This window comes from Clinocottus analis, unplaced genomic scaffold (assembly GCF_023055335.1).
Source record: "Clinocottus analis isolate CAN_PGR_092001 unplaced genomic scaffold, fCliAna1.0.p SCAF_17, whole genome shotgun sequence".
Taxonomy (NCBI): domain Eukaryota; kingdom Metazoa; phylum Chordata; class Actinopteri; order Perciformes; family Cottidae; genus Clinocottus; species Clinocottus analis.
The window spans coordinates 1,526,440-1,551,935 of record NW_027175898.1 but is presented as its reverse complement, the minus strand read 5'-3'; the positions used below and the strand labels follow the sequence as shown (position 1 = coordinate 1,551,935).

Sequence of the window (25,496 nt, the reverse complement as noted above, 5' to 3'; positions counted from 1 at the left end):
TAAAAACTGCCAATGGCAAAAAAAACAACTATATCTACACCAGAAAGCGACCTTTACAGAAACTAAAGTCAATAATGCCCTATTCTGCAACAAATCCTCCACAGCAATGCACACAAAAGGTTACATGGTCCTCGACTGTCTGCCGGCCTCGTAAGTCTCTGTGGAGCGCTGCTGAACTTGGAGTTTGACTCTTGTTTTAGCAACTTCACGTCCGTATCACGTTTCATATTCTTGCTGCTAGTTGACTGCATACACGTGCAGAACGTTGCTTGAAAAGCACAAAATTCTGCCGATATCCTGTGCAGCTGTCCTGTGTGTTCAGCGTCCCATTAGCACTATCAAATACCCCTCACCATTAACAGAGGTCCCCATAATCTTCTTAAATATGGTCATCTGCAGTACTCAACATATGTTATGAGACTTTGAACACAGTTTGGATAAGTTATCAGTGAATTGAGACGTAACAGCGCATCCTTAAAAAGGAGCTTTACCTAATGAGGTGGCATCAGGGCCGCGTAATGCGTCTCCTTAAACGATATGGCTGTCCACTCGAGGAGGCATCTGCCTTCGGAGGAATCACTGGGGAAGTCGTTCCTAGCCACTTAGTGCCAGTAAGGGTAATGGTTTCCATGCTTAAAACTTGTCAGTTGGCAAAAAACATTGATTCCTGCAGCTCGTTGCCACTTGGGACCTTGAAGGCTGATGAGATGTGGAGAAACTGAAAGGTTCAAGGTTGCAGTGGAAGCTCATTTCCGTCACTTCAATAAATGTCCGCGCGGCATGGGTGGAGTGATGCAGTGTGTTCATTAGAACCTGGGCAACGGCTTTAAAGTTGCTCCGAGCGGCACACGTCAGGGGTTTGTTTTAATCCCTGCAATTAAATCCCATGTCAATATATACGGTTTTTGGGGGGAGGTTTTAGATATTTTTTTATCGCGGGTACTTTCCTTTTTCGGAACAATAATGGCTCTTAAATTTCCGAAGCGCGAATATCGGCATCAACCAATCACGTTAAAGGGAACGGACGATTCTAAATCCACAACCATGTTGCAGATTGTATTGCTCCTTTCAACATCGGCAAAGCCAGCGCAGAGCTGATCCTCTGCTCCGCTTCTCACAAGACAAGCTACACACATGGACACGGCAAAGCTGCTTGCAAGAAGAGAATTCAAATGTATTCCATTCATTTTGCTAAAAGGAAACTTGACACAATAGCTTACTGTAGCTTTAGCTAAACAACAATATACCTGAGCCTGACTGCCAGACGCTACTCTTGGTCAATACAGCCCCATCTCATGGGAAGGGGGATAAACAGCACATTTTCGCCTGTCATCATTATGCTTATCATTTTTCTCTTTTGCACACCACTTTTCATGTTTTATTCATCCTCAGTTTGGGTTTAGGCAACAAAACCACTCAGTTAAATCTGATATAGAGTTAGATTTAGGAATGAAATCCTGGCTATCAACTACTAAAACTTGAAAAAACAACAGGGTCAGGAAGTGAATCCTGTATTTCCTGAACCCATCCACCCCCTTTAAGAGATCTCTAGCTTTTTTATACCACGTCACCTGTTGAGAGCTTATCATGGTGACATTGTCAGTAAAACACTACATGGCGTACAAATGACACGCCCAAAAGCAGGAAGAGGCGTTCTCGTCGCTCGCTAAATGACCATTTGGCGAGAGCGGGCTGGTGAGCAGGATCCCAGTCGTATTAACCACTTTGTGTCATTGTGGTTTTTGTGTCATCAACGTGTCGTTTTGTAATCTGTCACAAAAAAAAAGAAGCACAAAAAACGGCCACACGCAAACTTGACACACTCACGGAAACTAACGTGGACATAAGTTTCAGAGCTTCCTCCTCACATTTTTCCCACTCGTCAGATGTCATGCCAACATTCGACCGTGCAGAGCGGCAACGCTGCCACATGGTGATGAGAGACAGGATTCCAGGTCCGCCCACTTTGTGCATGTGCAACGTGACGATGGAGCGACGACTTGCCAAGTGACCAGGCGGGGAGACGGCTTTTATTGCCCATTCCTTCACAATCACATCTTTGATTTCTTTTCAAAAGCATAATGCCCCTCTGAATATGTCATCATATCCTTCTTTTATGTATTTTCTCACTGAGCTTGGTTACCTTTTGATAATACTATTGCACATTTTAATCAAAAGCGACTCGAGGAGCGACTGAAGAGAAATGGCGGGTAGGCTTACCTTAGAAAGAAAGATATATATTTCTATATATATATATTCCTCTGCACGGTTCCAGTTAATTAGGAGCGGGTCATGACAAACACTCTCCCATTACCTAAAAGTTTGTTTTAATATTTGATTTGTCCTCGAGCACAGAGTAATTGCTGCTTGAGATATTACAGTTTCACATCCAACACCTGGTTCAATTTCAGAGAAAAGAATTTATGGGTGCCTTTTTTAGAAAAGCGACCCGCGGCATGAAGAAACCTGTATTGAATGTAGATGTAACAGAGCTGTAATAGGACACATTGTGTATTTGGATAAAAGTAAATTAACTAGCTGTTCGCGTTTCAACTTTTTGAATAATTTGAACAATGCCAGAATGATTCAAAAGCCCTGAAAGCCTGTTTGAATTGAATTTACTTTATTTCAAACTCTTGCAACAATTGTGTTTTTTTTTTTCATTTACTCATCCATCTGTGTATTTTAGGAGATTTAACGACAGTCAAAAGCATGACGTAAATGTTGGTATTGGTTTCATAAAATGGCTGTGAAGGACTATTAACACATTTCAAAAGACACTTTTTTTTCTTCATTTCGGTGCATTCACATTGATCTGGACGGCTCAGAAATACAAATTTAAAAGAAAACTGACTGAATGGTAAAAAAAAAACGGCAAAACAAGACATGCATAAAAATATGGCAAAAAAATGTATTTTGTGCACTGCACTTAGACATAAAATGCAGCGTTCTCTTTATATTCCCTTTTCAAACATAAACGTCCTTCCTGTGAGAGCGAGTTGCGTAACATTCGATATCCAGTGTCTCCTCTCATACGCAGGCTCAGAGCGCCTCTCCAGAAGCCCCTCCCTCTCCGCGGCATCGTTTCTCAACACGCATCAGGACGCCGTCTAACCTTTACCGTTGCACGTACCCTCTGTCGCCCCTCACCTAGGTCTACCTTCCCGCTCTCGTCCACCAACATGACATCCGGTTTGCCCTCTCCTGTCTCTCATTACACGCATTTAGCTCTCCAATAAGCAAATGAAACATTGAAATTGTAGTTCAACATATCGGGAGATATGCAGGTTCGCCATTGTTCTGAGAGTGAGATGAAAAGACTGATACCATCTCATGTCCGGGCATTTTTTCATTTTCCCATCCCATATAGATATGGACACCTCCATTTAACAAGGGCAGTAACTATACATAAGACCAGCTGACTCGTATAAATGATCAAATGTTGCGTGACTGTATCCGATAGTGACATCCTCCGCTAATGGGTATTGTTCATTCATTTGTGGTTTTTATCTGCATATGTTTTTGAGAATCCTGTTGAATCTGTAAATGTTCAACTGGCTCCAGACGCTGTAATTCCCTGCACGCTGTTGCATTCTGCACACTTGAGCCAAGGTATTTTCCAAATTATGATAAATAATTAGACACAGAGTGACATTTCTGTGACTATATTTCAAAAAGAAAGCATTATCCACTGTCTTTATTACAGTGCATGCCAGAGTATATGCTGTCTGCTCAGTGGCTTTCATTGCTTAAACAGATATTTGTTACATCAGACTTATTTTCAGTGAAAACATAATAATGACTTCATGAATTGATTTGATTAATAATAGGCGAAAAAGAAAAGAAACTGGCACTGTGTTATCACAACATTATGTCATCCAATATTTGGGCTTTTTCGATCCAAGTGAACTGAAAAAAAAAGAAGCTCAATCAAAAGAGTTGCCATGTGCAGTCACAGATATTATTTTAAAAAAGCTTGCCTTCCACCTCCGCCAACCCACACACCGTTTATTTCATGTCATCTCGTCCAAATGCCGTTCCATCAGATCCCAGAGCTCAATATTGATTTTAATCACATTGCAGTTTGTACTCAAACTGTTTTTTTTCTTCTGCTGGCCATGTCTATGGGCTCTCGGCACAACACGCTTTGATGATAATTAAAGACAATTCATGAATTCAAATACCGCGGAGATGCTCGTCCTTGGTTACTGTGATGCTCGGGATCCCACAGCTTGAAGCCATAAAGGCTCGTGGGCTTGTTTTTTTCTCCAGATGCAAATCTACAAAGAACGTTTAAAGACTTCAAATCTGTGAAGCTCAAAATGGCTAATTACAGCTTCCTGCATGTGGTCTCTTCCTGAAACGGAGGATGATCCAGTGCATTTAAAGAGGGAACCAAAGTAGTGGAACATGCACGGCCACCATGAGAAAAACAACAACAACCGCAAAGAGACGGACAGGACGATAATGACTTGTAACTCATTTTTGAGCTCACGGTCAATATGTCTTTATTCTTTGTCAGGGCTGTGCTCACTGCCATGTACACTTTGATAGGCCATTCATGTCTTGATAGATCATTCCTATTAGAGCCACTGGAGTTAAGGTCATTACCAGAGCAGCCTTCCCTTTGTGAACGCTAGTTTCATACTGAAATTGGTTATCCAATAAAAGCAAAGCATCAATTCATACATGGCCTGCATATGGTGTCAACCCTACATTTAATGTGGTCCGGGGCTTTAAATGGAATGGGGATTTCTATTTACACAAGATTATTCTTTTTACTGAAAGGCGACTGTCATGAAAAGATAGTTAATAGGAAATCAGTGAACCACTGTAAGTGGATACAAACGTAAAAACAGGGCAAACTGTGACATTTGTAGAGCTGCACCAAATGGTTCAAAGAGTCCTTCAAAACATCGACGTTCAAATTATCGTCAATCACAATCTACAGCGACACTGTGTGCAAGATCAACTTTCCATCACACGAACACACACACACACACACACACACACGGCGGAGCTCAGTCATCTGTGTAATTGTCTCAGTCCTCAGTGTAAAGGTCAACATTTATTGAAAAAAAAAAGATAAATGTAATCATTTCCAACATTCACAACATGTTTTTGTACCAACAAAAGATTGTACTCCAATCAATAATTGTTGACATCTAGCGTTTCAAAAATGACATTTCTATTGGGGTCAAAAACACATCAGGAGCATCTGTATCCTAACAAGTTGCACTCGCAGCAATCTAACAGCAACATGAGACATTTGAAGCGTCATTCAAAAAAGCTCAATGGAAGCTGATTCTGAAGAGCTCTGAACCTTGAAGTATATGAAAGAGTGACTCTACTTCTCTTTGGATTTATTCCCTCAGTAAACATTGTAAACATGAGTTTATGTCTCAATCTGTAGTTTCAAGTCTCCTTCAAGACAGCGTGATGTTCATTTAGTACATTATGATCCATTCAGAGTCAAACAGACCATAAAGCAGGCCCTGCTTGAGTGCATGGCTACCCTGGTATTGACGGTTGCTTCCAGAAGTTATTATGTCTGCCAGTTGTCCATATTTTTGTCTTAATCATGAAACGATTGAAGCCTTTCACAGAACGTATTCAGTTCATGCAAATTAATTAAAACATTTTTTTTAAATGCCTTTTTTAGCATTCATTTGTACTTAAGGCCACCTTCTCATGTCAGCTCTGGTTGGAACAAACATAATTATCAACTCCAGGCTTCACAGCCGCAGTGTACGAATTAATGGGTGACTAAGGAGTCTATATGATGTCTTTGTTTACAGACCGAGACGTTTGCGGTTTATATGGGTAAGGCCACTGCTTCAAGATAAAATCATAAACATTTTTTGCCAAATGAATTGACAGACAGTATTTCACCAGCTGGAAGATACTGATGCTGTTAATCACCTTTTCTGCTTCACAGCTAAAACAATGGTAGTATTTCTACTTCCAGGTCTTAAATTTGTCAATTTTTTATATATATTGAGGTCCCCAAAAAGCAACGGGAAGCAATCAGATCAATTGACTTCTTTATTGTGATACTTTGATTAGGTTACTGAGAGATTTTAACAGGTGACCAGCTGATGGCGCTTACACTGAGGTTTTAGCCATCTTTGGCTCTGTCGACACCTTCGCTGTGGTGTTGGCGCCTTTAACAGTCGCCATGTTGAGAGCCATGTGGAGGCAATCCCTCAATGGTCAAAATGTGTCACGTTTAAGAAGAGCGTTTGCAGCAGTGGTTGTCACCGTGGCTGGTTAATGAGCCCGTCGCGTCTATAGAGCACGAACCTACACGACTCTGACCTCGACCATCAGACAGCGCGGAGGTGGAGCAATGTGTCGTAGTACGCAAACAAAAGGTTAATGAAATGCAATGTTGGCCATTTTCTGTATGAATTATAGTCACTGTGTGATTAGATGTTTTAAAAATAAATAAATGAGTGGCTGGGTTTGCACAGGAGTGCATTTTGACATCAAGTAAATTATAGCTAACGATTTATGCCCCTTTGTGGATTGCGAGTGAAAACTGCGCTGACGAATTTACCCATGAAGCCCTTAACTGAGATGATGAATATGTTTATTTCCTGATTACAACGGGATTGTGTCTGACGGAGTTTATTTATGTATCCATTCGACTTTTTATAGCCTAGGTATTCCAGGCAAATTCATTTCCTCTCAAGGGAGCTGCAGCTTAGACATACAGAGGGATAGATGAGTGGCTTTTGAGTGATTTGGTACAAACTGCGGGGGCCAGGCGCGGTACAGAAATGATCAACGGCACTTAAAACACTGTGAACTCTGATTCTGCTGCTACAAAGTCACACGGACACGCTTATTTCATGGCTTGTTGATGTTAATCAGTCGGGCCTCCCTTTTGGCAGAGCGATTCAACTTGGTTTTGAAACCAAAGATTTTGAGTTTGATTGTGACGGAATGCGTTTCTTGAGAGCGAGCAACAAAGAGAGAGAGAGATGTCTGGAAGTACAGTGTTAAGGTGGACGGAGTGATGGCTCGACGGCCCGCGACAGTTTTCTGATTCCAGATCAAAGGAGATCAAAGTCAAATGTCAGGCTTTCCGTTCCCTGTGAACTCCCCCCTTCCACCTTATCCTGAGCATCCACTCTTCAAAACTACAAAGGAGGCACACGCTGGCAGCAGGTCAAGAGAAATCCTTCACGACAGGCCCTCTACGGCCTTGAAGATATTGAAGAAACTACTGACAACACCGAATCCACAAAATAAGCCTTTTGCTTCACAGTCGGCTCCAAATCACAGTTTGATAGTTTCCCGTTGTTCCGGGCAACGGGATCTCTGAGCCACGGCGAGCGGCAGCAGTAAACTCTTGTCAGCAAATCTTGTTTTTGAATTTTCATGCAAAGTCCAAGACAAACTTCACATTAGATTCCAGCCAAACCGAACAGATGTTGCCATTAATTTCATCATCTTGTTTTTTTTTTTCCTCCGTCATTTTTTGCCTGACGCACTTAAAACGTAGCGGTCAAACATAAATCGCCAGTTTACTCCTGAGTGGGGAATGTGTGAGACTAACGCTGTGATGTTAATGAGACCTCGGTGTTTGAAGAATGCAAGCGAGATACTGAGAATTATGGTGTTCAATATTTGCTGTCTTTTCTGTTATTCTAATAATGCAGTATCTTAATTTCTCATGGCATTGAATCCTTTTCAACCAGTCGCACATGCAAACAAACACTCCTTCATCAATGCTTGCTAAATGAGCTTGAATCGACTTATCCTCCACAACATGAAATACCTGTGCAAATAAAACAATGGCCACACTAATTGTGTCTTCCTACGCAGCCTGTTGCGTGGTATCTTAACGCTTGAGATTTTAGCAACAAATCTCCCTTGGCTTAGAAAATGGTTTGGTTTAAAAAATAAGTATAAACGGCGGTTTCCTGGGTCAGTGTCCCGAGTTTGCTTGACCTTCCTGGCTTTAGTAGACCCTCTCACTCCTAATACTACAGAAGTTGCCCTGAGTGTCTAATAATGAAGCAACTAGGTTTACATTGGAGTTATCCCTACGCCTGGGGCAACTCATACAGACTCTAAAGGAATTGGTAGGCCTCTTTCCCACGTGGTGATATTCGAGGCCCTGAGTATTTGAGGCCCCGGGAGTGGACCAGGCCGAGTACGGCTTGGGAGGGCTGCTGAATTTAAACACCTGCACCAGCGCTCTATCTTTTATACCCCTTGCCATCTATGCAAATGTCTTTTATTCCAGTGCCGTGTCTCATTACACGAGAACAGCACTACCAGCTGATTGAGGCAGATGTTCTATCGTAGAGAACGGCACCTCCTCAAGTGGCTAGCATCCATCTGAGTGCCTCCATTACAGCTGGCAGGCACAGCTGAACCAGGATGATCCATCTCGATGAGGAGAGCAGGCCTGGAGTGGGAAGGATGGCGTATGGAAGGGTTTTGCTCACCAGAATATGGCGACAGGCTCCCCTGCTGTCGTTCCCCCAGGGCAGATACGTAGACATGTAGAAGGGAGGCATGTCAGAGAGCTCAGACTTTCCTGACACACGGTGACAATTTCAGTGTGCTTACCAGCACGGAAATACAAACGCAGACGTCGGCTAGCCCGCTAGTCCCTGCAGCTAAAGGCTGCTAATAGAAGCAGGGAGGCAGGAGGGTATGGGGGCAGCAGGTGGCGAGTGTCCAGTCGGTCGGTGTTGGCCTTTATGCGAGGTAATAAATGCCAGCGGACAGCAGATGCTGTAGGGACAGCTGAGATCTATCACCGTAGCCTAAAGCAATGTTCACCGTGCCATGTTGTCGAGACCCAATCTTTTTTTTCTCAGCGTCCTCTAAAGCTGTCCTTTATGTAACACAATGGAACAACGCCTAATCTATAAAAGCCACTTGTTCCCCACACATCTAGAAGTGCAAGGCACAGAGAGGCAATCAGTCAGAATACAATGTAACACTAAATATTAAGCGAGTAAAACATGTTAGATTTGTACTTGTTTGTTCAATCAGCAATGTGGTAAACAGCACAACATTTGTGGCAATTACAATTTAATTTGTTCCTCTGAAATGTGCCATCATTCATTTGGAGTCATCTGGCTTTTATGGCCCAGATGTGATCCTTCCTGCTCCAGCCACATCACGTTCGGTCCACTTCTCACCATACAGAAATAAACTTCTCCTTTTATGGGTTAGCCAACATGCAAGAGATGAGAGATCAGAGCTGCCATCATGTGAAATCATAGAAAATTCAGTTGGCTGTGTGCTTGACGGATTGATTGATTCAGAGACGGCGGGGTGATCGCTCGTCTCACTGACACCAATTACAGCGAGGCCCACCGCGGGCTGTCACAGAGGGAGGAAGGTCTCAGGGTTCCACAGTCACGGATGTGTTTCATAAACAGTTTGGGTGGCAGTTTGGTGGTGTCGGGACATTGAATCACCACTTACAGGAAGACCTCCCACCCTCCAAAAGGTTGGAAAGGGCCAAGAAAAGAAAAGAAAGTCATGCCGGAGCTGTCGCCGGCGAGTAATGGGAATTGGGTTTGAGAGCCTGACGGGCCACGGATACACACATGCTCACTCGCTCTGATGCTCACACCCAGCGGGGGTGGGAATATTCGGCTCTGGTGTTCACATCACTTTTTCTTACCACTCAGACTTGTTTTCCTCCTTAAAGGTCTGCTTTCTGCTTCAACCCAATGCGTAGATGATAGATCCTTTTGTTTTTCATTTTCGCAATTGGGCCCAAATGTCATGAGGTGGAAATATTGCAGCTTATTCATACAGTAGCCTCAACTACTGTGATGTGCTTTCCTACACCGTGACAGAAAAAGTGTGTGTGTGTGTGTGTGTGTATGGATAAAGCTGGCTAATTAGCTAGCTAGCTAGCTAGCTTACCAATTACCCCATGCTTTCACGACACACTCCTGACGGCAAATGAGCCAAACAGCGGGCCAGCGGGGTCTAAACAGTCCATCTGTCAATCCCCTCAGCTCCGAGACAAAACTGCAGAAAGTCGTCTGACAGCCAAACTAGACACCTCGCGGCTGGGGGTGATGTGGACTGGCCATGGGCTGCCAATTTGTGGTACTTAAACAATAAATCCATCAAATTCAATGGCAGTAAATGTGCAAATAGGCTACAAGTTCCCCGGTCACCAAACCAATGAAATGTCACATATATGCTAAACTTCCTGAGATTGTTTTGAATGCTGTTCACACCAGAAAAAAACCACTCAGGAGTTCGCTTGACGACAGCTCGGGACCAGCCGTTTGAGGCTATGTGCGGGTTCAACGGGGCTAAACAAGGATTAGATGAACAATGGGGAGAAAACAGTATAGTCTGTTCACCCTTCAAAATATTTTTTAAATTGGGGAAGACGCAGGCAATGCTGAACTGGCTTTGTTGATGTGGCTTTAAAAGGGACCGCTCACACCTCCAGCGTTCTTTCGCTCTCCCTTCCTCTTGACAGGTTTGCTTCATCACCCGGTCTCACCGAACCAGCACTGTGTCCTTGCTTTCACATGTACGATAGAGGATAGCGTAGTATCGCGATATTTAGCGTGGCGATATTGTATCGATACACGGAAGCCAAGTATGGATTTTTTATTTCATCAATTATTTTTGGGTCCGAGAATCATAAAATCGATTGCTTTTTCAGCCCACTAGATGTTGCTGTGCTGTTTTTATGGTGAGCGTGATCGGTGAGAAGTTGATCAAAACAAACATGGAAACATCGGAGAAGGAAATTCAAAATGCGCCGTCCGCGTTTAAGTCAAATGTCTGGACTTCCTGTGACTCGTAGCGCTGCTGCTCGCACAGCTGTTGCACAACACACAGGACAACATTTGCGACACAACGCTGGTTAAAGACGTTAAAAAAGGCATAACTCAAACTGGCAACGGGTATGGAAGTGGCCGGTGTTACAGATTAACACGCAGCCCTGTTAACTGGCTATGTTATTGACAATTTTCTGCTAAAAGTTGCCAGTTAACATCGACAGTTAACAAGGCCGCTTGTTAATCTGTAACATCGTCATCCCGATGCAGTTTCTGGAGAAGTTAGGGAAATTTACTGAGCTGTGTGCCTACGGATAATATTATGAACCCAGACACGAGGGCATTTGACAGTCCAATGTTTTTGGCACAACAAGTATAAAGCAGAAATAGTGATTATTTCCATGGTGGATGGCAGCAAAGTAAAACAAACAGTTGACTGTCAGGTGCAACATTGAGGACATTGTTGGTCAGTTTGTCTGCTTAACAATCACATTTTGCTGCAATAAAGATGCTTGAAGTGAGATGAACAGACTGGAAACGTTATCTTATTAGATAAAATATGTTGTCATGCTTGAATCCCGCTTGCAAAAAGTTGGCTGATTGAAGCCGGAGCCAGAGAAAACGATCATTGTGAATCTAATCAGCAGCATGAGCCTGAAAATGATGCAGCAGGCTGCGGCTCCTTTTCTTTCTAAACTGTTTCAATGTATATATTTTTACAAGCTGAGCAAAAGGCTTTACAATACAGTTATTTGACTAGCCGCAGCAAAGGGCTTGTGATCGTATCTGTGACATATCGCTGCACCAGCGGCTGACAGTCAATTCAGATTAGTGAACCGTGAGGGAACATCCAATACAATCACATCATCCACATGAGTACATCTGTTTTTAGCATAAATATGGCTTTGAGACTTAGTAATCTGTTAACAGTGATGCACATCAGAGGGACTGTTCCCCGATGCTGTCAAGGATTCTGTGAATTAGGATCCATATTAAAAAAAGGCAATAAACCCCGAATGTTGTAATTTTCACAGTGAATCCGTGATGATATCCTTTGTAAGGAACTCGTCGGCAGTCCACACCTTAGTTATGGAAGATTAATGTTTTAGCTCTCTCTTTCTCTCTCTCTCTCTCTCTCTCTCTCTCTCTCTCTCTCTCTCTCTCTCTCTCTCTCTCTCTCTCTCTCTTTACATTCGGCTTGGAAAGTTGATTAAATATGCTCTATCTGTTCTTGTGGTCCTTACATGCTTCAGTGGATTGAATGATTCTCCAACTTAAAAAAAAAGAGTTATCACTTGAGAAATTGGTTCTTAATGCCTGGATTTTTTTTGTAAGGAAGCTTTCATTATTTTATATTACTGTTAAATGTTTTGGCTAAACTTTTCCACAATTTTAAATTGCTTCTTACTTTTTTTTTCTTTCTTCTTTTTTATTAAAGCCCCACATTGGATATCTCCATTAATCAAAATGGAGTCCTCTGCATGACTGTCTTGCATTAACTGTGTTTCTCCTCCAGCATTACATACCGGATGATTTGATCCAACACGGTCATACAGTAAATTGCATATTTGTATAGCATGTATAAAATAAGATAATCCTGTTTTAGTCCTGCAGCGGGGAAATTTACATATAAAAGAGCAGGTAATGTTTGTAGATTTGTGAATATACAGTACATGTGTAAAAATGAAGGGAAAGGGAGAGAATAATGTTGTGTTTTCTAACGCTCATATGATACTTTCACCGCTGTAACCAGCCCAGTTCCCCACAGACATTAATTATGACTTATTCCATAAGCACTGGCAGGTTCCAGATGTTTTTGTCACGGTTATGAGGCGTCGCTATTTCCTGGGTCCTTGAGTGGGCCGGAGAGAGGCTGATCAACACAAACTCAGCTTTGAGATGGCGTCGGCGTGGACGGCAGAGGGCAGGCCGGACTGAGATGTTTATGTGTACTGATAGAGAGCCGATGCCAGGTGTCATGGCCAATTGGGGGCAAAGGATCTTTGGAGGACAGACGCGCTTTAGCCTGTCCATCTGCCTGACGAGAGCTGACAATGTCCCAACTCACCTGACATGGGCACCGAGTCGTTGGGAAAGCTCAGGTCGTCCTCGGCCACCCAGGAGAAGTTCCAGTGCCCTCTAGGAATGCCGGCAGCAGCTCTGCCAGCCAACGGTTCGCCTGCGGAAAAGAGCAAATGCACATTCAGAGAACGTCTCACAGGAGGCACAAGATAAGAGATCCTGAAAACAGTTATTAATCATTCAAGGACGTAATGATTACTCCTTGCTGCGTTTATTTGGGCTGACCGGTTGCAATCGATTTGGCCCCCATGCTGAGGCGACACATTCTCTCTCCCAACTCCTTCTGTTTTGGACACCTTTGTGTCATGCGTACAGTGTTCTTTCATGAGCTGTGTCCACGGAAAATGAGCAGCTTCTGCTCGCTAAAAAAAGTTTTTTCTTTCTTTTTTTTTTTTACTTTCAAAGTTGGTCCGTTTAGTTTGGGTGTTTTCTAGACAATAGAGGTGCCAGGTCAGTTTTTAGATAGTTTAATGGTTGGCGTTAAACACACAAGTGTTAGGTAAGTTGGTGCGTGGCGCCAAGTGAAGAAGGCATGTTACCTCACAAAACAAATGTAAAACAACTCTAATGACTTGGTTTCACGCAGGACACGGACAGCCGTCTACTGAACCAACAACCCACCCGGACCTCTGCCCTCGGTGGTCTTCTTCACTCTTCATACCACGCTGGTTGCTCTGAGCGTAATGTCGTGGACGGGCTTACATCTGAGTTAATCGAAGGCCTAGTGCGTCACATGAAGACATTAAAGGGTGCGTCGTTATCAGCTCAAAAGCCACTGACCATCTGTATTTGACGCGTTGGCAGGGAAGACGGGTTGATGTGGTAGTCCAACTCACCAATCGCTCCGCTAGTATCTTTAAAAGTTTCAATTTCACCGTAATACCTAAAATTGACGAAAAACAACATTATCCACGGTATTGGTGCTGCAGATCAATAGCTGGGGAACACGAGCAGTGGCACAATGAACTTGAGTAGGTCCCAGGGCCCTTATGAATTGCTCATTGGCTATCGATAAGCTCTGCATCATAATTACCTGAGGACAAGTTTGCGTGACTTTGTTTGACTCCTTCTCACCACAAGATTGAACAGAAAAGGAGTTACTGTAAAGGAGACGCAACGACTTTCTCTTTCACTTCTGTACCGCCCCTCCCCATGCATATCCCGAGTGCACACACACACACACACACACACAGACACACACACACACACACACGATCGTTCTCACTTTGTCCTTAGCCCATGGGTAATTAGCGCACCGTCACAGAGCAATCCACCACTGCCTTGGAAGGAGACGCCAGCATTAATCTTTCAAATGAGCCTTCGAGAGCGGTTAAACTTAAACACTGCCTTTCTGGACACAGCACCTTTTGGGTTTTAGCCAAAAAAACATATGCATGATGAGACGTCGACTTGCCTAACAGACGCATGTTCATTCTAAGCTCTTAGTGCCGCAGACGAGATCCTTCCAGGTGGGAAGGAGAACGCATGTGTGCCTTGTTTGAAATAAAAATCCCTTTATCTTTACAAAAGGACGGCTGTGTGCTTTTAATAAACTGGGATGTGAAATGACATCTCGACGTTTACAGCTCGTGTCTTTTTCAGCGTTGATGGATCGGCTAAGAGCAAAGCGATTTGTTCGCGAGATGGAAGAGGGGTCAAGCACAATATCGGTGCGTTTAGCTCTGAAGTCATTTTGTTCCCCCGGCAACAGGAGTGGATAATGTGACATCAAACCGCCGCGTCTCTGCAGAATTCGGCATGAGTTAAAGATGCCGGGCCTAGAGATGAGTATATCAATGACTAGGATCAGGTTTAACGGAGGAAATGTGCAGTGGGGTAGTACCGAGTAGCTCCTTCCTCTGGCTTGAAATGAGGTGCATTCAATGTGTCCGCACCTCTTGGAAGAACAGAGTTCCTTGAAAGCACAGCACAGTCCTGGGCCAGGACGACCGCTTCCCCCTTTCAGAAAGCTGGACATCGCCACAACGCTGTCGAGAACCTTCGCTTCGCCATGGCCAGACGAGCGGAGTCGACTCTTGACCCCTACAGAGAGCCCGGTTTTGGAGTCAACAGCTGTTGCTACGAAGCGGGAGGGGCGGGGGGACACCGCCATGAGCTGGCCTTTGTGAGAGGTGTATTGCTTTGTGACTGGCTGACAGCCGGGGTTGGACAAGCTGGCTGGCTGAGAGGCTTTCACAGGAAAGGCCTCCTGTGGGGGATGTTGGCAATTATGTCCTCGTATCAACAGGTCAAGAAGCCCCGAGGCAGGAATGAGCCTCAGCGTATAGCTCTTTATTTGCCAGTCAATCGAAGTTCCAAACCACACTTTTGCACTGAAATAATTTAACTTTCGATAGACGAGCAGTGAAAATGAGTCTTCAGCCGGTTGCATTAGCTCATTAGCGTACAGCGCATCCTCATACAAAGGTTCTCATGATATCTGACGGAAAGTTCTAATTTCTTTGTCCCTACGAGCGATCAGTGTGCCACGCTAGCCCCTGTAATGTGTTAGATGGAAGAAAAGATTGTGGTTTGGAATCAAATAGCTACTTTTTAATGGTAAAATAAGTCCATTTGTTGCTTAACCTGGCGTTACATACCAAAAGTATGATAAAAGGACCATTGAGCAGTGTTGGTTCCACATGGGACACTAACAGCGGTCTCCTGGGTGAACGTCCTGCGTGCATTTGACCAAACCGCTCACCCAGACCTCCACCTTTTGTCGCTCTTCATACTACGGCACTGGACATCTTTAGAGGAAGCCTTTGACATCCTGGCTCGCGATTATGTAAGGTATGGGAAATATAGTGCATAACTTTTTGTAGTTTGTAAGAAGTACAGGTGCCTCGTTGAGGACTTTGTGCAAAGGTGCAAACACAACCACTTACAACTCAACGCCGCTAAGACCAAGGAAGTGGTGGTGGATTTCCGCAGGTCTAAACCCTCTAAGCTACCAGTCACCATTGAGAGGGTCAATGTGGAGGTAGTAGGCACATACAAGTACCTTGGGGTCATTCTGGACAATAAACTGGTCTGCCAACACGGATGCAATTTCCAAGAAAGGGCAGAGCGGCTGTACTTTCTGAGGAGGCTGCGGTCATTTAACGTCTGCATCAAACTCCTCGAGATGTTTTACCAGTCTGTCATCGCCAGCGTCCTCTTCTACGCGGTGGTGTGCTGGGGAGGAAGCAATGAGAAGAAGGATGCAGGGCGACTGGACAGGCTGGTGAAGAAAGCTGGCTCTGTGGTCGATGTTGAACTGGAGTGCATCACTTCAGTCGCCGACAAAAGGACCCTCACCAAACTGCTCACCGTCATGGACAACAGAAACCACCCACTCTCCGGTACCATCATGCAACAGAAGAGTGTGATCCGCCGCAGACTGCGCTCGCTGCCGCGCAGAACCGATAGGCTGGGTAAATTATTCATCCCTCGAGCCATACAACTGTACAATCTGTCAAAAAGTCTAACAAAGGTACTGGGTTAGACTTCTCTGCATAGTCTCCACCCCCTCAAATATGCACAGCCCCCAACTCACTCACTGTTTAAACTTTACCAAATCTTCACTGGCTACTGGCTATGTTGGCCCTCTGCACAACACGCCCCCTCCCTGCACCCCAGCCTGGACTCGTCTCACCCAACTTGTTTTTCATTTTTGTGGACAATCCCTTTTAATAGTGTGTGTATGTATATATATGTTGTGTGATGTCTTGAGCTATTTGGACCCTGAAATTCCCTTCGGGGATCAATGAAGTAATTATCTATCGATCCATCTATCTGAAACGATGAAAGCGAACAGTTTGGAGTCGATCAGACGTCTAAAAAAAAGTGAGCTGCGGGGTAGAACAGTCTTTGCATGAAGCCAATTGAGGTGGTTCAGGTGTCTGAGCAGGACGTGTCTCCTGGTGATGCTATTCCTGGGCATCTGCAACTGGGAGGAGACACGGGGGCAGAACATGCTGGAGGGATTACAGAGCCTGCTGTATCTTGGCTGGCCTGGAAACCCCGAAGACGGGCCCCAGAAAGAGCTGGAGGACGCTGCAGGAGAGGAGAGGAGGACGTGGAGGTTACCTCGCCACCCCGACGTGGAAAAATAGATTTGCATTTAAATTGGATCTGTCACGTTATGATAAATCCTTACTGTTAAACAAACAGAATAAACGTAGGTGTGTAATTGAAGTTGATATTATTTTTTGTCAATAATAATACATGGGCCGTGCGTTTGGACTCAATCATACGAACATGACATGAAAGTGAACCGGGGGAAGTGAATGTGGTGGATCTCACGGCCGAGATCAGTAATTCAGTTATTCTGCTACCTTTTTTTAATAAAAGAATAATGTGATGGATGCCGGACCACTTTCTTTGTTTAATTATTTACTCGTAATCTTTAATATTATAATAATTATTGAATAGAAGGAATTTCCCTGGACAGATATGAGGATGTCAAGCTGGATACTAACATGGAGACCGACGTGGCAGGTTATTTTTCCCACATCTGATACTTAATTATGCACTCAAATCATCGCTCCCGTCGGTGTGTTGTGACAATTTCATAAATCAGACATGGGTGGGTTAATTGGTGGAGCAGGTGGAGTGAGTCTGAGCTCATTGTTTTAGAGAAGGTGAGCTGCATCTTTAATTAAACTGTCTTCTGTCGCTTAATCGTCAAAAAAATAACAAGCATGTCAACGCAATTTACATAAGAATGTTATTGCCTCGTGTTTTTTAAAGGGTTCAAATCGTGCTGATTCTCAGGTGTACAGCTTTTATAAGAACACGTTTGAACGCTTTAATCATAAAACATTATTTTTCTCTGTCTGAAAATACATTTTAAATGCTCCAATCTTGTTAAGCCCCTCCCGCACAAGAAAAAGCCCAATCTAGCGAGAAAAATATGGCACACCTTTGCACAGTAGTGCATGTAGTTCTCAAGCCGCAGGTGGAGATACTCAGAGACATGAGCACTGAAAAAAAGTATTTTTTTCCATAATATGTCGCCTTTAACAACTTCATTTGGGTTTAGGGTTAGCCGTTTAAAAGCCCTCGCCGGAATAAAACGTACTCGTGGCAAGCATTCCTGGCAGCCCCATCATCCACACAAGTGTGTGCATGACAAACACACACACACACACACACACACACACACACATACACAAACAGCCAGCAGTCCAAGTGCAACTCATCACCACAGAGGAGAGTTAAGTCAGCTCAGTGAACAGTTTAATTCTGTCCCGGACACACCTGTCACTTAAACATGGCGGCATGCAAACGTGAGCCTCTCTCAAAAAACTCAAAATGTCTTTTGTTTTGAGTCAGAAGAAGTGGATGATTCCTGCTGAATCCATACTACATATCTATATATATATATATCTATATCAGGCAGCACGGCTCGCTAAAGGCAGAGCGGGACGTCACGATGCCAGATGTATGTGGCGCTCGTTGGGCTCCGCTTCCCGCTGGAGCAATGGTCCAGAAATGAAGCCAATTACCGATGAAACAGGTGTAGGAGGCTGAGTGTAGAGGTCGTGGATCTGTTGAGGCCAAGAGAGGACAAGTGGTGGATCTGGAGTCTTATGGATTCTGCTGCTCTCGCGGGTCAAACGTACGTTTCTGATGTGCCGTACAAAGACTCAGCTCAAGCAAAAGACGTTTGGAAGTGAAACACGCGGTTTGAGCCACTGTTGGATTCTCACACTTCTTTTCTTTTTGCCCTCTGCATCACGGTCGTCCCCTTTTCCTTTTCTGACCCTCACCCCCCCCTCCCTCAACCCCCCAATCCCCTCTCTCACCCCCTTAATTAAAGATTTACCTTGGGATACATACATTACTGCCTCAATAAATTGATCGCCCGTCCGGTGCGGTGACGCATCATTAAACGCTCGTCAAAGTCTGCCAGCGCCGCGTCAGGCAGCTGAGGCCCCCGGAATTGGCTGCCCTCGCTCCGCCCGACAAAAGGCCGCATTGATTTCCATCAGAGGAGCCCACGTGTCCGCTAAGCACTCCGGCTTTCATTAAGACCCTCGCAGAATTCCACGCACGTCGCCCAACCGCCACCAGCAAAAAAAAAAACATGAGACACACACACACAGACACACACACATACACACACGATACACCAACAGAGGCGAGGCGGTGACCTCCACATCTCCAATTAAAACAGTCTTTAAAACGACAGTAAATAAGTCACACGCGTCTCATCCGCACCAACGGAGACAGGAAGTTCTTCCAGGTCCCGTCCTGACGACAAGCAGCCAAGGTTAAGCGGGGTTAAATGGAGGGAGGCGGATTTTAAGTGTGCATGCTAATATGCCACCTACTGCGCTTGTTGGAAGCATTTAGGGGGGATGAGTGCTTCCTAAGAGGCTTTCTGCATTCGTCATAATGTGTTTTTTTTTAAGCATAAACCCTTTCTTGTAAACATCGTGGGGTTTTGATTCGACAGTACACATTGACTCCAGACCTCAAACAGTGCAACCTTTTCTCCGCAGAAAGAGCAAACTCACTTGGACCCTCCGCTCTCGCCGTCACTAAACTTTAAAAGCAGGACGGCGTGCGTACTGTCGCTTTAAGAACACCTTGCCCCGAAAGCGCAGTCTTGTTTGCAGGAGAACGACAACAATAACGGGGGACAACACTAACAGTAGAATAGGACTGTAACTATTTAGAGCTCTGAAATACATAATGCACTGTGTCGTTGCAGTATCTCTTTGCTGTGTCCTCCTTTGCACCAACCTTCTTTTTATTTAGTTTTTCTTTGGGAGGGGGGAATTATCTATTTACTTTATTGAATTAGTTGTATTTCATCTATTTTCTGTAATGTTTAATGTAGTGTGTTTTGTATGCTGTGCATGTTCTCTTGCATTGTAAAAATATATGGAAAAATAAAATATTCCCAAAAAAAAACAACAATAATGGGGGACATTTTTTCATATGCAGTGATAAAATAATGGGGACAAATCATGCTAATTCTCATACTTGTATTTTGTGTTTCTGCTAGAACGTGAACACACCTGTGTTCACCCTCGTCTGACGCGCCTGTCTCTTTAAGGCCGCCATGCCGATAAAAGCTGCTGTGATCTGTCGGATGTGACTGTGTTGTTGAGTGTTTTCTGACGTGGGCCCTCAAAACAACTGTCTGAGCCACAGCTGCTCCAAACCGAAGCGAGGACAACAACAAGGTTGGCGGTTCGATCCCCGGCCCCTACCGTCATGTCAAAGTGTCCTCGAGCGAGACACTGAGCCCCATGTTGCTCCCCGGGAGCTTTACAGCAGCCCGCTGCTCTTCACGCTGAGGAGGGGTCACATGCAGGGGTCAAACTTTACGGTTGGTCGACGCTCCAGATAAATGAAGTGGAGACGGGAGGATGATGTCTTCCTTCATAATATGTCCCCCTTTAAGTCTTCCTTTCGCTGAATGTAGGTCACGCTGAAGCGTTCGCTCTGGATCTTGAACTCGCGGCTCCAGTAAACAAACTTCTGACGCCGTCAGCTCTGCAACGGGCGGAGACAGCGTGTGATGAAACACCGGCTAAAGCAAACACCGGCCCCTGAAACAGCATCACAGGAGTGCCTTCTGTCAGCTCCTAAGACACCCCCACCCCCACCCCGACCCCAGCCTGCGCCCTAAGTAGCGCGTGGTCGTCGGACACGAGCGCCCGCGAGTGAGATCAAGTGCTGTGTTGTCTCTGGAGGCGAACACCAAATAGCTTTTCTTTTCAAATCAAAGACAAGGATCACACGGCTTCAGTCCGAAAGCATTATCCAGGGGAAGAAAGGGTTGCTCGGTGACGATGAAGATGTCAACCGGGCGTCCCCGACGCTCATTAAAGAAAATGATTTTTCTCCACTGCAAGCATACGTCCTCTCTCTTTCCTTCTCTTTCTTTGAGGCTTTGCTGCACCAGTTGTGCTGCCCAAACACACAGCAACAGCCATTACCAGGCAGGCAGTTGTTCTCAAACAACGCATAAACAGGACTCTTTAAAGTTGCTGAAAGTTCCCCCGTCTCGTTCCCCATGCGCCGTAGACTAGCTCGCGGCCACAGGGTGTCTGACTTAACGATGGCGGCGCTAATTTCATTATTTATGTGAGACGAATTCCCGCTTCACGCATATACATATCCACACGTTCCCACTGAGAGCTCCTGCCTTTCCCCGGAAAGACGCGGCGCTGTGGAGACGCTCTCGCAGCACGCCGGCGGCCTCCAGCAGACCTCTCGTCTGTGTCGACGCGGGACAGCTGCTCCCGCCGAGCGGGGGGGGGGGGGGGGTTCCCAAAGAGGTGAGCGGGGACCCGGTGCATGCAAAGTTAGTCGTTATCATATTTGTTCCTCTAATTTGGGTCTCATTAAAGGCAATTAGGGTCTGTGAGACACTTCTCAAAGTCAGAGTTTTCTCCCAGTGGTAGTGCGGTATGCATGCCGTGGGTCGGTTGCGGAGAACAGCTGCAAATGACTAATTCTACATGTGCATGGCCGCATAAATGCATTTTGTATGAGGGGGCCCCCGGAGAGGCGGACTTCGAAAGACCCCTGTCGAACATCCTCAACGTGCCTCTCACTGTTTGTATTCTACTATTTGTCGCTTGAATGTTCATATTTTCAAAATGAAGAGTTTTGAAAGGGATACCTCACCCACAAAAATAATAATTCATATATCGACTACTCATGCTGGGTCGACCTGGAGTTCTGGAGGAAGCTTTTGTTGGATCCAAAAACAAAATGATGAATGGAGTCTTGATGAAGTGAAGGAAACAGGGGGTGTAAAACCATTAAAATATCCCCAAAAACATTAGTTTACAAAAGGCCTCACAGCAGGCGCCGTATAATCCACGTCTCATTGAACCCGTCGACTGCTCACTACTTCCCTAATTAAAAACCCTCCACACATGCCTGTGAACAGATGTTTTGAAATATAGTTTTGCAGTGTTGAGACTTACATTTTTCACCGAGACTCAGTTTGTTGATTCTTTGTTCTCCTTGTGAGAATCAACAAAGTAATTGACGAACAGATGCAAATTTGCCACAACATCATCGTGGTGACAGTGGAGAGAGGCTGCAACCACGAAGTCCACCATCTTCCCGGTGGCCTGTGGGTAACGAAGTCCAAACAGAATGACCCCGTCCACCCGCGTCCACCCGCGTCCACGCTGCGCCTCGCGCTGCGTCTCCGTTTACAGTGACGGTTTCCAGCGCAACGGGATAAAATAACCGCGTGCACGCCTCCTGGAACACCGACGTGCCTCATGACAGATCCCAGCGCTCATCGGAGCCCTCCGTGGACTTCAAAGTGTTTTGACCGCATGATGTAGCGCCGTTTGTTTCGTTACATCATCAAAGCACGCGCCGAGCCAGATCTGAATTGAGTGAGGCGTTGAGCAGATTTTACAGCCCGTCTGAGAAAACTAGCGCGTGTGCGTGCATGTGTGTGTTTGTGTGTCTTTAATTAAGGAGCTAGTTTGATATTTCATGCACATACAGTGTGAATCAGTCATCAAAGACAGCAACTTTCAAAGCCCGCTCTTGTGCTTATGAGGTGATCCTCACATCAGCAGGTGAAGACGAGTGTTTCCTTATTGGCTGAGCCATTTACACAGTGTGGGGCAGAGGAGCTAGATCACTGATGCCATGACACACACGCACACGCACACGCACGCACACACACACACACACACACACACACCTGCACTCTGGAACCATATGCTTTCAGCTCATGTTTAATGTCTGCCGGTGCAGAGGTAAATAAGCGTCTGTTCCTCACGACTGACACATTTGCCTTTTTCAGTTTTGCAAGCAAATATAAGGATGAACAATAAACAAAACACAGAAAAATGATGCTCCTAAATGTGGAAGATTCTATTTGAACGAGTCGTCTTCTAACTTTAACAATGAAAAAAGAAGTATACATATATATTTATATATATTTATGTGGACAAAGCGCACACGCCTCCGTCTGTCTTTAGACAACTCCGTCCTTGTAAACTCCATGAAACAGCCAACGTGTCCCCAGTCAGCTGATAACCGCTGCGAGATGTCTAACGCAACGCAGTGAAATTAAAGTGTTGAATATTTCCCTCACCGTGGGAAGGAGCGCTTCAATAAAAACATTTTAAACCCCCTCCGCCCTCTCCACACACACTCACACACACACACACACACACAGACGGTGTCCTTCTCGCTCGCTCGCTTCCCGCCGCACATCAACAACGTCACCGTGAACGTCCACCTATGCTGTCGCCACGCGGTGAGCGACACATGCGGGAGACGCAGGGGTCGGGGTCATGTGATCAACTGAGAGGCTGATGAGAGTTGCAGGTGTGTGGATGGCTGGGTCAGGTGACGGGGGGAGGGGAGGAGGAAGTCAGCGGGGGAGACGGACGGACGGAAAAAGGCAATGAAGGAGGCCCACGGGGAATATGGACGGGGGAGACAGGCTGTGACACCTATATTGGAAGGGAAAGAAAAAAAAGACATGTTCAGTCACAAACAGGAAGAAAGAAGCCGCGTCAGCGCCCGCTGATTCTTATTTTTCACTCTTCTCTGAGGTGAAAGAACCTTTTTACGAGGGGAGGGGAGCTCGTATACCAGGAGAACACAAACAGGTCCACAAACTGCAACCGCAACCCGTTGAAAATTGTAGGAACATTAGAGAAAAACACTTGACTAGCATATAATAACACAGATTATATGTTTGAAAGTCAAACGTATAATGAGTGGATCGTTAAAGAAATGGTCCATTGATCTCACATGAAGACCCTCGGAGGATATTGGGTGCGTTCAGCTTCTAAATATCTTCGATGCTGCTCTAGAAAATGTCACTAAGCTGCCCAGGTTCTTCTCCCGCCTCGCTCCAGTTCTTGGGCACGTGCCAGAGGATTTGCACGCGGCACCACGCCTAACCCAGAATGGCGAATGGCGTTTAGGAGGGAGAGGAGAGGAGGGGGGGGGGGGGGGGGTTACCGGCGCTAATGAGAAACCATTTATGATCGAGAGGGACCCCTCGTTCATTTGCATGGAAGAGAATGTTTGGCGCACACGGACTTCTTTTCAGTTTCAAACGAAGAGGGAACGTGAGGGAGACTTGTTTATGGGAATGTTGCCGCATGAGGTCCATCATTAGTTCTTCTTTTCTGCTTATTTTGCACCGGAGAGTCAAAGAGAGTTGGGAGGGGCGGAGGCTCGAGTCACTGCAGCCGCCGTACGACGCTCGCCAACAGACAGACAGAGAGAGAGAGAGAGAGTCCCTCAAGTGGGGCCACGTGGGACACAAAGCAGGTGATCTCAGGGACTCAAAGTGCCCTCTCTTCCCACTGACTCCATAATGTTCACTCTGCAGTTTCACTCAACACTCCTTTTTGATATTTTTCTCTCGCGATCTCGTTGCATTTGAGAGAGCTGCTTGAAGATCAGAAAGAGGTCATTTTCCTCCCCCTCCTCCCCCCCCCAAAAAAACAGCATCCTCCTGCTTTCCGCTCTGTAACCTGGCAACACAATCACGCCCGTGAAATGTAAGCGCACTGTGGTTAAAAAAAAAAAGGAAAGGAAAGAAAGAAGGCAATAAATAGCCCGTTATTTCACATGTTTCTCTGTTCGCTGCTGAATGCAACAGCGGTGTTTATGTTGCAGCATTGACAGCCAATCAGCAGCGGCTCTGACTCCATGAGGAGCGAGGTGTCAGACTATCCTTTTTTTCTTCCTTTCTTCAAACCAGTTATACGAAACCAACTGGCTTTTGAGTTCTGATGGGGATGCTGCCCGGGAGCAGATCCCCACTCTACTGTTTAGAAAATGAGCAATCAGCCAGTGGGGCCCCAGGAGTGACTCATTCCACAACGATCAAACCTTTCCGTCCCACTTCCTCCTCCCATCATAGAAGAAGAGGGAGCCCACCCCCACCTCCTCGCCAAAAGAGTGACAGCTACACGTCTCCGACACGACAGAACGCGCTTCAGAGGGATCAGAGACGCTGGTTCCTTGATGTTTGGAGGTCTGTTGCGGGCTGCCGACGCTGATGGAGACGAGTGCTGTGAAAACGCCGGTTGTCAGCGCCAAAGAAAGACAAAAAGAGAGGGAAAAAAACGAAAACTAAAACAAACACGCATTGTTATAACAGACATAAGACGCGAGGCTTCCAATGGCACAGATTTCCCCCTCCCCCCAAGTGCACGCTGTCAAACTAATTGAGGCTCATTTTGAAGCTCGCCTTGTCGAGGGTGAGCGGTTCAAGGCTGCCGGCGTACTTAAATACAGACATTTTGCAGCTGTAAAAGTAAGCGCGTGCACACAAGTGGGCTATTGGTGTTGGAGAAGCTACGTTCGACACATTTCGCCTCCACATTTCCTCCCTCACGTCCTTTCGTTCGTTTCCAATATTGACTTTCACATCCTTGTCGGAGACCTCCGTGAGTGTGTGTGCGCACGTGCGGCGGTTCAACTGCAGACCACGGACGAGCGGGAACATTCGTGACACACATTTCCAGACGTCTGTGGCAGTTTTGACGTCCGCGCTGTGAATCACAGATCGAGCAGAGAGAACACGGAGCTGACTGGCGAGACAGCGGCAGTCTCTCAGAGACACGGAGACATGAAGCCACAAATCACATCCCGCCGTGACAATATCCACAACCT

The 25,496-nt window shown here is 45.5% G+C and overlaps 1 protein-coding gene across 1 annotated transcript in view; it reads right to left on the bottom strand.

The window, feature by feature from the left end:
- The window catches only part of alk (ALK receptor tyrosine kinase), a 333,954-nt gene that overhangs the window by 192,503 nt on the left and 115,955 nt on the right, over positions 1-25,496 (bottom strand). Inside the window, exon 2 of the mRNA XM_068581094.1 lies at positions 12,856-12,966. Coding sequence (XP_068437195.1) covers positions 12,856-12,966 — 111 coding nt within the window. The remainder of the gene's footprint in view (positions 1-12,855; positions 12,967-25,496) is intronic.